General features: G+C 38.3%; 1 protein-coding gene across 8 annotated transcripts in view; it reads left to right on the forward strand.

Annotated features, from left to right (window-relative positions):
• Window positions 1-14601, forward strand: part of DCLK2 (doublecortin like kinase 2) — a 93137-nt gene that overhangs the window by 39971 nt on the left and 38565 nt on the right. For 6 of the 8 annotated variants that reach the window (XR_010372760.1, XR_010372758.1, XR_010372759.1 and 3 more), the window contains exons 3-5: window positions 7840-7942; window positions 10375-10476; window positions 11771-11821. Coding sequence is in view for 4 of the 8 variants with exons in the window: in XM_064450313.1 (XP_064306383.1) it covers window positions 7840-7942; window positions 10375-10476; window positions 11771-11821 (256 nt within the window). In the remaining 4 variants the exon portion in view is untranslated. The remainder of the gene's footprint in view (window positions 1-7839; window positions 7943-10374; window positions 10477-11770; window positions 11822-14601) is intronic. The other 2 variants (XR_010372761.1, XM_064450314.1) reach the window with 1 other exon arrangement.

Here is a 14601-nt window from a genome sequence, read left to right on the forward strand (position 1 = left end):
GGACTTTGTACAGCGAGACTGAAAAACAGGTGGACTACTTGGATTAGCTATAGAGAAAAAGGACCAACATGTTTTCACAAACAGATTAACTGAGACTGTTAGAAAGGTCTTAGAGCCTCAGAGTAAATTGCAAACAAGCAAAAAACACCCACTTTTAAAAAGTTTCTTTATTTTGTTAAGAAATATAGGGAGGTTAGTATAAAGGAAAATCATAGTCTTTAAAATCTGAAGTGAATTTGCTGATCAATATGCACAGTTGTAAAACAGAAAATCAGGTAATGAATTTTTAAATTTTGTAACACAACTGATACTTCTGCATTCTTTCTGCATGATCTGATTTCTGTTACTGTATGTCATGTTTTAGTTGCAGACAAAATAATTGTGCATTTAAGCCTCAGATATTAAGAGGTATTTGACCTAATTCTGATTATTTTTCGAGGACAAAGGAGATTCTTTTCTGGTCTGGTCTGCTAATGATCTTATGGAAGCTGACTGTTGAGGAAGTTACTATGATGCGTTGCATAGTCCTCATAGCTACAGCCAGTAAGAAATGTGTCTAGAGTCTGTCCTCAAGCTTTAGGACTCCCCAGCCTAATCTATAGCTGTTTTGGGCAGATGTGCCCAGTCTTAGTGGCATTTGAGCTCTTTCAAGCATTCCATCAAAGGTTAGGAGCTTGCTTACCTTTCTTCTGGTGTTGTGTAATTTTGTTTAATTTGGGAATTCCCAGAGAGATTCTGTAGTAGAGCTGTCACAGAGAACATACGCTGGTGAGGAACAGAATTTTTTTGCAAACGTCAAGTGTTTCTTCACTCTACCAGCAGGAATTTTATCACTCAACCTCATTTTCCAGGTTTACTATGTATCTGATAAAGCAGTGCATTTTGTTGCTGTTCTTGTGTACAATGTGGGCTTCCATACTTGTCTGGCTCTTGAACAGTTTCTTTTTTGCCTGCTTCCAAATCACTTAGAATAGTTGCTTTCAACACTTTGTCATTTCTACCAAATCAATACGTTGTTAATTAAAAAAAGAATACTGGCAATTACAGTATTTTTTTTAAAGGGCGTGTCAGGAACTCACTGGTTTGACTTTTCTCTCTATTTCTACTTCCTGAGTATATTCTCACTACCTATCAGGCCACTCCCTCGTTGTTTAGTGAAGGCATGTCAGGAGATGTGACTCAGTATAACCAGGCAGATAGCTGCCTTACGTTATTTTCAGTCATGAAGGATATTGATGGCTTAGTAAGTAGTTCAGAATATTGGTTAAACACGTACATCCCCTTTCCCTTGGTCAAGTTTTTCTGTGAAAGTGCAGAGACTAAGGGGAAGTTCCAAGGTAAGAAAATCTGTGTTAAAATCACAGTAGGAAAGCGTGGGAATGCCCTTTTCACCTTCCTTTTTGAGTTCCTGAGGCTGCTCAGAGGAAGCTCTTCCTTTGGAAAGTTAAGGCTGGCTCCGCTGGTGATGGGACTGAAATAGAAAACGGAGGACTGACCTGTTTCTGCAGGAGTGCTTTCCTTGCATTTTGCACTTCAGGACATGCATAAACCCTTGAACTGTAAGCCTGACATCTTCAGAAACTCTGCAAGAATTTTAATGAGACTGTTTGTATGGCAGTAAAGAGGAAGTGGCAGCACTAATTGTATTTGGAAAGGCGAAACAAAAATCATTATTACAAATACGACCTGACTAGCACAATAGACAAATATTCGTCTTTTGTGTTCAGAAATAAAGGTTGATGCAAGGGGCAAAGGGCAAAACTGTCAGGCCAGCATAGCTGTAATCTGTCCCAGTCAGAGAAGAGTAGCATTTCCCAGCAGAAATGTGGAGAACCCTCACACTGAAGGCGTAGGCAGGGAGATGGTATCTAGATTTGTCATGCTGACATTTCACAAATTATTCACATTTTTTTCAGCAATTCATGGAAAAAAATCCCACACTGCATTTCTTTAAGAATTTCAGCCCCAAATGCCTGTCACTACTGTTGAGCTGAAAACACATACACAAATCCAGCTGTTACTGTGCATGCCAGTTTTCCTAGTTTTCCTTTTGTCTGGTATGTTATATGCTTCCCTTTTTAAATATTTACACCATATCCTGTTTTCTTGCAGTCAGTAGATATAAATATTTCTTTCATTGTTAAAACAAATACAAATGATCTTGCATATCTTTTCCAGTTTTGATGTTTCATGAGTTCCATTTTCAGCTGATGGAATTTGTCATCCAGAGAAGCTTTCCCCAGACACAGGGTGTGGCTCTTCAGACTTAAGCAGTACAGTCCTGTTGCTGCTTACTTAAATTGAATCAGCCGTACTAAATTGAGCCAAACTATTTGTCTTTAGAGCTCTTCCTTCTACATTTAGAATGAAGCATATTTGTAGTGCTGGAATAAATACAATTTATCCACTGAGCCCTTGGCTGAAACATGTTGATATATGGTTAGAATCATAGGATGTCCTGAGTTGGAAGGGACCTGCAAGGATCATTGAGTCCAACTCCTGTCCCTGCACAGGATAACCCCAAATTTACACGATATCTCATCTCTGAGGGAGTTGTCCAAGTGCTTCTTGAATATTGTCAGGCTTGGTGCCATGATGCCTCCCTGGGGAGCCTGTTCCAGTGCTCCACCACCCCCTGGGTGAAGAACCTTTCCTTAATATCCAGCCTAAACCTCCCCTGCCACATCTTGCTGCCATTCCCTTGGGTCCTATCGTTGGTCACCAGAAAGGAGAGATCAGTGCCTGCCCCTCCTCCTCCCATTGTGAGGAAGCTGCAGACCACAATGAGGTCTGCCCTCAGCCTCCTCTTCTCCAGGCTGAATAAATGAAGGGACTTTAGCTGCTTCTCATACACCTTCCCCTCTAAACCCTTCACCAACTTCATGGCCCTCCTCTGGACACTCTCTAGTGGCTTTATACCCTTAATGTACTGTGGTGCCCAAAACTGCACACAGCACTCGAGGTGAGGCCGCACCAGTGCAGAGTAGAGAGGGACAATCACCTCCCTGGACCAACTAGCAATGCAGGGCTTGATGCACCCCAGGGCACGGTTGGCCCTCTTGGCTGCCAGGACACACTGTTGGCTCATGTTCAACCTGCTGCCAACCGTAACCCCCAGGTCCCTCTCTGCAGAGCTGCTCTCCAGCCTCTTGCTCCCCAGTCTGCTCTGGTTACAGAACTCTCTTTAGTGCTAACAATTTGACAGGTATTGAATTCTTCAGTAATTTTTATTTTTAATTAAATAATTAAATTTAATTAACTCTTTAGTAATTTTTCAGGTGTTTATAAAACCTCCATGGTGTCAGTCTCTCAGCTGGCTTGTTTGGGGTTTTTTTACTATTTTTTTTTCCTCTGGAGGACAAATATCTTGTGAATTAAGGTTTGTGTATATCATTCAATTTTTTAGCTGTTACTTCATCATAAAGGACAATTATTAAATACCTGTTGAATTCTGTCTATAAAAGATAGATCATTATTTATGTTTCTTCTGGTGGGAATGTATCTTCTGCTTGTTAGATTCAGAGGTGGGAGTAGAGGTTGGTGTAAATTACATTTCTAGGCCTGTGGGATTGTAATGGGAAAGGAATTTCTGTATGGACCACAATTTGTGTATTCTAATCCAGTAGCTTCATCTGACTGAAGAAGTATTTATTTGGAAAGAGCAAACTTGTTTGGTTATAAATATTTCAGAAGTATAAGCCTCTTTTAAAAGGTAAATATGATAGTGTATGTGACATTAAAACACTGCACTAGTAGATCGCAAGGGATCAGGAAACTGATTTTTCAAATAGGTGTGTTTCTCTCCCTTCCCTTTCAACACCCCAATTTCACATTTTGGCTTGCATTTTTGTCCATTCTTGTGAGTTTGTGCTTCATTATTTTTCCTGTTTGTAAACCACATTTTTGTGCTTTCAGCCATGTGATTTTTGAAGTGCTTTTACCATTAATGGTCTTGTAAGCTACTGTTGGTCATGCCACTTCTGTAACATAGTGCATATTTAGTAATATGTAACTCTGTTAGAAAGGTCTTTGTGTGTTTTTCAAAAAACTTAATCCATTCAGTGTCCCAAGATTTCCTCAGTTGGGGAAGAGGGGGAAGTTTTATGAGAAAAGACTCCTTTTTTTGTAACAAGCAATTCAAGTTTTGGTTCATTGGATCATTGAGCCTCTTGCATACTTGTTTGGGTTTCTTGCAATTCAGGCGAATTACAATATAATTCTCCTGGTGCTCCCGCTTGAATTATGTTGTCCTCTGATCTTTAGTCTAATGATGAGCACAGCCTTTCTGAACCCATCAGGAAGCAGTGATGCCCAGTCTCATTTGCACATTGTCTCAGAAAGCTGTGGTGATAATGCAAGTGAATGGATTCTGTTGAAACAGACACACAATAATGCTGTGGGTGACCCTGCTAAAAAAGAAAACATGATGTTGACTTCCAGTTATATTTATTCTGAGACTTCTTGCACAATATTTCTGCTTTCCCCTATTCCCTTGTATTCCTGCTTGCAATTCTAAGCCATTAGAAGTATTTTTAAGGGACTTGAGTACAAGTCCAGTCCAGTCCTATCCAAATATGCACTACTTTGCTGTGTATAGTGACATATTTTGAACAAAAGCAGTGCAACAAGGCAACCTGATAGCAGTCTGAGTTGTCAGAGGAGCACCAGTAAGTCACTTTCTGTTCTAAATAAAGGGAAGGCAGTGGAATTACCAGCAGAACATAGGCAATATTTGGCTAAGAAAGGGTGTTGTATTTAGAAATAAATAAGGTTTAACGCATTTTAAACATGTTAATTGAAACATTCAGAGTTAACAAAATAAGATTTTTCTAAGTGTTCCTAAAGCCATTTTTCAAAATATATTTCACTTTTCTATGGGGGGGTGGGGGGAAGAATTCAAGGAAGTGAATTCTTTGTAGTGCTAGTTGTAATGATAAACCCTAAAAAACTTCCTTGTATAGCTCTGTATATGACTTCCATTTAAAAAATCAGATTTAAAATAGAAATTTTCTTTCCTATCTTCCCTCTGACAAACAAATCACGTTTGTCTTGCTTTTTTAAGAGAGCACTGTCTGTGGTAATTAAAACCACAGACAGGAGAGGTTCTGATTGAGCTTTACTGCAAGGCCACAGATAGAAAACATGCATTCTGAGTACTTTTATAGAGATTTTGTAGATGTAGTCTAAGAATAGGCTAGATCTGAATCTCAAAAATGACCTAATGACTGTAATTTTAAAAAAGCTCTCAAGACTACTGAAAATCAGATCTAGTTTTGGTGCTTACCCTCTTCAAGGTGTCTAAAGCTCTTCACATTTTCAACTTCCTTCATTAGAAGTTCATAGCATCAGGACTAGCAAAAGGGTTGTTACTTGAATGAATGACTACATATTTGCCTATTTTTGCCATGGTACACTTATATGCAGCTTTGCTAATGCTGTCTTCCTTTGAAAGGCATTTTAGGAATTATTTTGAAGGACTGAACAGTTTTTTAGCACCAAGTGCAGCAAAACAAAGAATGGGTAAGAGAGCATAGACGCTTAGTGGAAAGAGAAGCAGCATTTGTCATACATCAGTTTGACAAACCAAATTTTGATTCTGAACTTACTGGAATGACTGACATGCTCTTCATATGCACAAGTTCTACTGCTAATGAAACTCTCAAAGAAAAAAAATCAGTAAGTGTTTGAAATCCAAGAGGGAGGTGCAGTTGCTCCATGTCCAGCAGTTTATCTGATCACTGGTACTCACAATTACCCCTCTGTATTCTTGCCTGGGGAAACTGTATATCCATGAACCTGTGGGAAAGTACCTATGGAAATTAATACTTAAAGTTCTTTATTCCCATCCCCAATAGCCATTTACAAAAGGTTTTAAGGTGCTTTTCTAAAGCTACTCCTGCCATCTTTTGTGCACAGATCTGACCCGTCCTTTGCAGAATTGCTCTGCAGACAACGAAAGGATGATGCTGCATGCAGTTATGTCATTCTCTCCTCTCTTTCAGCTCAGATGTTAGACTGGATAGGTTATGGAATGAGGGGGAGGCTTTGAATCAGAACAGAAAGATTAATTTTAGGCTCTGCTAAACCACAGCATTAAACTCTAACCTGCTCAAAACAGCACGGCAAGGGCACTGGGGGCATGAGTAATAAAGCAGTGGGGGGTAGGCAGAGTTTGTGGAAATGGCACCCAGTTTTCGGGGCTTTGGGTGTGAACATCTGTCTGACAAAAACATCTCTTCCCCTGTCCAGCAGTGCTCCTGGGATAAGTGTTCTGAAAGCTTTTTCACAGCTCTTCCTGTAGCGGTGGGTTTGGGTTGGTTGCTGGATTTCTGAAACCTGTGGAAACGATAACGAGTCCTTTCGTTAGAGAGGAATAAATCCCATATTAGCAAAACTTCTCTTAAATTTGTATGGCCTTTTGAATCCAGTTATTACTGCCTCTTTAGTTAACTAGAAGCAGTGGTTTCAAGTACAGCTGAAAATGTCTCTTCTCAATGAGAGCAGATTGTCATTGCAGTGGTAAGATAACAATAAAAGGAATTTGATGATGGCTGGAGTCTTTTGGCTGCATAACACAGTGACACGAATGCTGGATGCTGCATGTGGCACTGTAGTGAGGATCTTGCTTTAAGGGCACTGGCTGTTATTCCTGGGCGAGCTCCCATGGCAACTGCGCTGCTGGTGAATGCTGTGTGTGGGTGTTCTTGCACAGAGCTCAGGGTCATTGATATTCTGAGTGTTTCTCAGAATACTGCAGGCAGTAGAGACCCCCTTCCAGTAGTTCTGCCAATGTTTACTGTTACCACAGTGGGTAAAATAAGTAAATGGTGTTGACAGGTGTCTGGGAAGGAAAAAGGCTAGTTTCCCTGAAAGCAGTTTTTTGTTTTACCTCTTTAACTACATGATTTTACCAAATTGTTCTAACTTTCTTGGCTTCTACATAGCTTTTATTCCCAGATCTCATTTGAGTGTGCAATGTTAAAAAGAATAGGGAAAAGATTATACAGTAAAATTTTAATCTGTTTAAATTTTAAAAAATAGCTTGCTACCTGCAAACGCTTTTTTTTCTTACAAGGGAGTTAGAATGAATTCGGTGTGGCATTTTTTTATTTTAGTTTTTTAGGTTTTAAAGCAGACACTTGCTCCTTCACATGGTGACTTCTATGACTTTTGAGGAGTGAGGTTTTTTCGAGGTCTTTGCTTTTGTGTTTTTAAAGACTGTCTAAAATATTTTTCTTTTTGATATCCCCATCCTTCTTGAAATACACTGTAACATCGTTACTGGGACAATTAAGAACAGACAGAGCTGCAAAGGGCATGTAAGGGATTCTATATTTCTTTTTTTCTTGAATAGGAAATACCTTTTAACAAAAAGGAGAAATATTTTTTTAACAGGACATTAAAACATGAAAATTAAATGCCTCAGAGCATAAAAAAATAAATTTGTAGATGCAGTCATTTTAACACAACAGATATTTCCATAAGCAATTAATGTAAGAATACAAGATGCTTTGATATTTGAGTAGTGTTTATAGCTGGTCTTGTGAAAGTCATCAGCATGCATGTGTAGTTACAGGCAAAAATACAGGTGTTACATGTAAGAGAAGTTGGTTTTGGAGGTGAGGGGCAGTCATATTTTACATTCTTAATGCTGAGGTTTCCTGCACTAGTGGGAAAGCTGAATTACTTAAGAACTGGAGTGTGTCTGTCATTAGAAAAGAACATAGTATCACTGTGAAAAAGAAAACAAAAACTTATTAATTGTTGCTGACTAAGTAAAGATTTAGTATTTGCAAGTACTGCATTTATTTATTTTGCTTTGTATATTTTGCTGTCAAGGTGACATGCTTGCAGGACTTCTTTGGAGATGACGACGTCTTCATTGCGTGTGGGCCTGAGAAATACCGGTATGCTCAGGATGACTTCGTGTTGGATCACAGCGGTAAGACTGAACATCCTAAACCCACTGAGAAGTTCTCAACTTCATTGAGAACTTCTCCCCACCTCCCCCCTGTTCAATCCTCCAGTTGTGTGATTTAGGGAAATATATATGGGAATATATTTTCCTATGGATTAAGAAGTTTTTCCAAACTATCATCTGGATCCTGTAAGTCTGTTAAAATGCACTAACAAACCTGATCTATTTTCTTGGAAAATAGACTCTGTCCCTAATGTTGCATGGAAAACAGCATCGAATTTTAAAAAGTCCAGTGGTGAATCTAATGGATCTAAAATCTGTTAAAAACGTTCACTTTTGACATCTGTGACTATAAGATGATTTCCATATTGCTGTCTTCATGAGATTTTTGAAAAGTGTAACCATGTTCATTTCAGGTCTTGATTTGTCCTGCTAGACAATTCACACATTCCATTCTTGTCTGCTATAGACCAACTGATGTGCGTGTGTATATTGTGAAGTTATAGGGGATGCTGGGTGGTGAAGGGGGTTAGACGAACTAGAACTTTGTGCCCGTGCTCTCTGCCGTTGACAGATAATTAATTTAACTTGTTTATGAAAGATTTTTTTTCTGTAAAGAGAAAATTTGTAAGTAATTTCAAGGGAGAAGCTCTCTCCCCTACCAGAGATTTTTAGAATTGGCTTGGAATATCAAATCATATATGTGTTGGTTTTCTTGTTCATGTTCATAGCGTCATTTAAAGGTCCCTTCCAACCCAAACCATTCTAAGTCCTCTAGTCCAACCCTGCTGCAGTGAGCAGGGACATCTTCAACCAGATCAGGTTGCTCAGAGCCCCGTCCAATCCAACCTTGGATGTTTTTGGGATGGAGCATCTACAACCTGTTCCAGTGTTTCACCACTCTAATAATAAAAAATTTCTTCCTTATATCTAGTCTGAATCTACCCTTTTTTAGTTTAAAACAGCTACCCCTTGTCCTATCACAACAGGCCCTACTAGACATGTTTTTCCTGTCTGTATTGGTTCAGCTGTAGAATCACCCTGATTTTCGTTTATGAAAAAATTAATATGTAGTAAAGAAAACTTGCCCTGGTAAGAATCATCGGATTATTTGAGGAGAGCTTCAGGTTGTGAAGGGGGGGCGGGGGGAGGGGTGGGGTTTGCCTTGCTCTCAGGTAACTGCAAACAAAAGCACCTGCTGTTTTTTCTAATTTTTACAAATGCCATTAATTTCATTACAAAATCTTCAGTTACATCAGGAAGTTATATATCTAACCACTGCTTTGTACATTTGGATGGATGGAGGATTTAGCTGGCTTCCATTCTATTGTTGTTGCCAGCATGCTACTTTTCCAGAACTGCCTGATTTTTTCAGCTAGTGTGGAGGTGGCAAGAGGGGTATTTTTTTAACATAGTTTTAGACTAGCTAAGACGTGATTTTATTCTTATACGGGAGTGGAAGAGCATGGCTGTATTAACTCACACTGCAAATCCCAGGCTGGGCAAAATCATCATTTCCTTTGTGGATTTTAAGGCTGTAAGTTTGCTTTTCCTATTACACCATGCACAGACTAATTCGGCTCATTTCCTTTCGGAGATCCCAGTGACGGAGGTTTTTTTTCTCCCTTTGTCTCTTCAGCTCTAGCAGTCCCTGCTTTCTCTAATAACTCTGGAGGTCTTAATGGAGAAAAGCAGGTTAGGTACAGAGTGGAACATGACTTGACTGGCACAGTACACAGCTCTACTTACTATTTTTGATGGTGACATGGCATCATAATGATGGCATTGACATCCTAGTGATGAATAACAGGGACAAAATTAGGAGGGAAATTTATATGATTCCATTGGGAGTGATTTTCAGTGGATGCTAACTGTAGGAATTAAAATGTTTCCAAAATGTCAATGCATGTATGCCTATTGATTCCTATCCCATTTAGGTTGTCCTTTATTTAATGACATATTGCTGATGGTAAATGGCAGTAATCTATTGACTCAGCCTTTTGGAAACAATAGGCTGTTTCACCTCTTTAAAAATCGGTCACAATATCAGTTTCTTGCAAAAGAAGGTAAGTGGGGCATGCTGTGCAGTTGCCCTATAGAAGCTGCCATTGCAGTGTGCAGGATTTACTGAATTATCAGAACCTTGGCATCAGCTGACTTCTTTACTCTTTCAGCTGTGCATAGGTACAAACTTGAATTATAGTAATAATCCAGTTTCAAGACATGAAGAAATAATACATGCAGAATGTTACATACAGCGTTTGAGTAGCTCAAATATGCTTGATGGTATGTAGGTCAAAGTTGTGAGATGCTCTTATAAATCTGTTTCATTTAGTTGGGCAAGCATGTTTAGAAAACACTGATGTTCATTTTCTGGATAATAAGCAGCAACAGTAGTGATTAGAGGAAGCCTGTATATTGAACTGTTGTCAAGACACTATCTGCTTGCTTTGTAGAATGCCGTGTTATGAAGTCCTCTTACTCACGATCATCTGGCATGAGGCATACTGGGTCTAAAAGTCCAGGACCTTCACGTCGAAGCAAATCACCTGCCTCAGGTACTACTTCTAGGAAAGAGCTGAACACGTAGAATACATGAAAGGTAGAATTTGATTAATGGGTTGAAAAAACTGTTGGCTCTGTCTACAATACAAGTGCCATGCTTTACTTCCTGCGGGGAAAAAACATTTTTTCAGTTTGTGTCATAGATTTAATACTGCTATATAATAAAAATTGCATTTATTTTTGAATCCTGATAAGAAATGTGGCTTCTATTTTTTTAATTAACACACACAAAAAGTTTCAGTTTATGTACACTTGGGATATGGTTTTGGCATGCAACTTGATTTTCTTGAAGACTATTAACTCTAGAATGGTTATATGGTTAAATTCATGTTCATTGAACTAGAGTATACCCTTAAGGGTTTTGAATTTGAAAGATTTCTTCTATATAAGCCTTAGATTGTCGGAAATACTGGATTTTGCATTTTCAAGTAATTTTAGGAGATGTTCTGGAATGTTATTGCCCATTAACAGAGACATTTTTTCTTTTTCTTGTGCTTCCTGTAATTCCAAAGAAAGGTTCACATTGTGTTTTTGCCAGCAGTTTGACTGAACGCCATATGTTCCAACCACTGAGTCTCTTATGCAAATAATAGAAGGGAGAAACTTGGGTTTTTCTCTTTTTTACCTCTGCATTTAATTTCTAAATACAATAAAAAATATTTTTTTTCCTCAGACCTGGAGAAGTAGCTGTGAAATCAAACCATAGAATATGTAAATATGTGATGCTGTGTTTTGAATGTAACTATACATGTGAACTCCTGTGCGTGTATTCAGAACTGCAACATGGTCCATATTGTCATTTCCATATCAATATTTATTTTGCTTAATTGATGCTGGTTAAAGTAATTTTATGTCTTTGGCTTCTTTCAAAATGGAATACTTATCATCTCTTTATAAAGGTTGAATATTTAATTTAAAAGCTTCAAAGACAGATCGCAGTAACTACAAAGAAAAATGTAGCACGAAGGGCAAGTTTCACAACTGATCTGCATTTCCCGCAATCATGTTAACTCCAATGAGATCGCATAGGATATCTAGCAACAGTGAATTTTATGCAAAGTACTTAGAAACAGTGCCGTCATTTCCTTACTTATTTCTACTCTGGTTAGGTTAATTTGAAAGATTTATCCAAAGTGTCTGGTATTTATCCTTCTATTTACTTGCCATTTTTCTCATGTAGTCTTTACTTATATTTATTTACCCTTCTTCCTTTCATGCATGTTCAGAGCTGTTTAATAACTTCTTTCCTTACTGTCTTTTTCCTTTGTGTCAAATATATGAGTACAGTAAAGAGGGGTGGCCACTACTCCAGTGCTTATTCTTCAGCAAAATCCCCAGGTGAGCCATTACTATTATGGCTGTATATCACTAGCGTGTCTCCTCCCTCTTCATTTACCTGTATTATTTTTGCCGTATTTGTGAATATTTTTAAGCTTGACACACACATTTTGCCTTCAGTGAATGAGAGACATAGTGGGTGTAGGGTTTTTGTTGAAGTAGATAGTTTGAGTGAGATAATATAAAGGATGCTTTATAGTTGTTGGACATCTGATAATGGTGTCAAAGTTAAGTTTGCTAAGGTATAATTTGACTACAGGTACAGGAGCATTCTGAGGAGCAGTACATTTGTATGTGTATTCTAAAGCATACTATAATAGAAAATTTCAGCCAGCGCAAAAAGACAGGTAAGAGTTGCTGGAAAAAGCAGTGCAAAAGCACGTGTCATAGTTTTCATTTTATTTGCAGTTTTTTACCTTTGTTTTCTTGTGTTATTTCAGCCTAAGTTCTAAAACACCAAGAAACCTCTTTGAGCCTCCAGTTCAAAGTGAAAGTATCTCTAAAACAAGTAACATGCATTTTGATCAGCAAATAAATTGACACTTTGGACCATACTAGAAGTTAACGATTTAAAAGGTATTCATAGGTTTTCCAGTTTTCAACATTCCAATATGCTAAAGAATTGTAGCCTCATATGTACTAGTTAAAGAACGACAGAGAAGAATTTTTTTCCCTGTATATTCAGGCTGCTATGCATGTCAAAACAAACACCAAAAAACATTATACTTAGAAAATTCTTAGAAAGGTAAGTTTTGCGTATACATGAAATAATCAGCAAATCGATAGCAGTGGACAAGTTTGTGCCAAACATGAATACCCATTGCTTGTGTGTTTTCTGAGTTAAAAAAAAAAAAAAACAACGAACCCAAACCCCCAAAAAACTACTGTCTGAAATAGCAGTGGGAAGGTTTAACCCCAGCTGGCAACTAAGCCCCACGCAGCTGCTTGCTCACTGCCCCTGCCAGCAGGATGGGGGAGAGAATTAGAGAGGTTGAAATGAGAAAACTTGTGGGTTGAGTTAAAAAGAGTTTAAGAATTGAAGTAAAATAAAATAATAATACATTGTAATTAAAAGGAAAATAACAGAGAGAGAGAAATAAAACCCAAGACAGACAACTGATGCAAATGAAAACAATTGCTCACCACCAACCGACCAATGCCCAGCCAGTTCCTGAGTGGTGGCCTTCCCACCAACCTTGCCCCTAGCTTTATTGCTGAGCATGACGTCATATGGTATGGGATATCTAATATCCCTTGGGTCAGTTGGGGTCAGCTGTCCCAGCCGTGTCCCCTCCCAACTTCTAATGCACCCCCAGCCTGCTCACTGGCAGGGTGGTGTGAGGAGCAGAAAAGGCCTTGACTCTGTGTAAGCACTGCTCACCTGTAGATAGAGACAGCTCTTTTAAACAGGATCCTCAGCAGAATGTGCTGTGTGTTGTAGAATTATAGAAGGGCAAAAGCTGGAAGGGACCTCTGCACATAATCTAGTCACACCCCTGGCTCAGAACACCACCCTTGTCCACCAAGCATATCTAAGATACTAGCAAAGAGCTAGTACTGTCAGTGTAGGCTGGAATGTTCTTCTGTAAACAGTTATTAGATGGAAGAAGATTATGTTAACCAGCCAATTTCACAGGCACAATTTAGTAGTTCTGTCAATACTTAAAAGGATGGTAGTGACTTAGAGACAGGTAAGGATGTCTTATAGTGTGTGAATGGTTATGTTCAGGGAATAGTGACATTTCTGTGAGCTGTGTAAAAAGAATTTCTGAATAAACAAAAATTTTTTCCTCCTGTAGTAATAGTTGGTCATTTGGAAGCAAATTGTTCTACTGAAGTATCTCATTTTTGGTCATGAACTTTACAGCTGAGTATTTTTTCTAATGGCTAGAGCAAATCGTGTGTGCAAGAAGCAGAAAATGGTAAGATAGCAATCACTAGCACTTTTCATTGTCATACTTGCAAATTCTCTATAAAACAAGGGTGTACTGATATGCTGGGTGTCAAGAAGGCTATCTAAAAGTGATGAAAAGAAATCTGCAGGAGGGACATATACTCCTAAATACTTTTAGCTTCTTAAAAAACCTCTTAAATAATTTGCCTGTTGTTCTTACAAGAAACCCTTGTTAACGTCAAGACAAAAATATCCTAAACATACTGAATACTTTTAGTAGAAAAAACTAAGATATTAGTCCTGTAACAGATCTGGGAATGTAAATCCAGGTTATCGGACTTCAGGATAGACTTATTCTGTAGGTAAATGCTCATGAGTTGTATCTTAACATCACACATCAGAGATTTTTGTGAAGGAAGAAAAAAAGGGGGGGGTTTGTGGAAGTTGCAGCACAGCCAGATTGGCCCACTGTTCCTACTTGGAATGCATCTTCAACACTCAGAGAATATTAGGGTACTAGGTTAATAGACACTTGTAAAATATATCCAATAACACTGGTTAAGAAGTTAAGCATAACCCATGACAGACCTCTGAATGCGTAAAGGATATGTGCAGGTGTAACTGTTATTTACTTTGAAGCTAAGTTTCTATTTGCCAGGGTTGTTTTTTTTCTTTCTGAAAAAATAATTCTTCACCATGAATCAGCTATGAAACCTTTTTAGCTCTTAAATTTCTGCCTAGTATTTTCCTTTCCCAGGAAAAATGAGGTTCAGTGAGAGTGGAAGTAATGTCACATCATACAACGTTGCATCATATTTGTGTATGATGATCAGTGCACTATTCTGTCTGCATAATGAAATTAATCAGTTTTTTAAATTTTTTAATT

This window comes from Phalacrocorax carbo, chromosome 4, assembly GCF_963921805.1.
Source record: "Phalacrocorax carbo chromosome 4, bPhaCar2.1, whole genome shotgun sequence".
Lineage (NCBI taxonomy): Eukaryota > Metazoa > Chordata > Aves > Suliformes > Phalacrocoracidae > Phalacrocorax > Phalacrocorax carbo.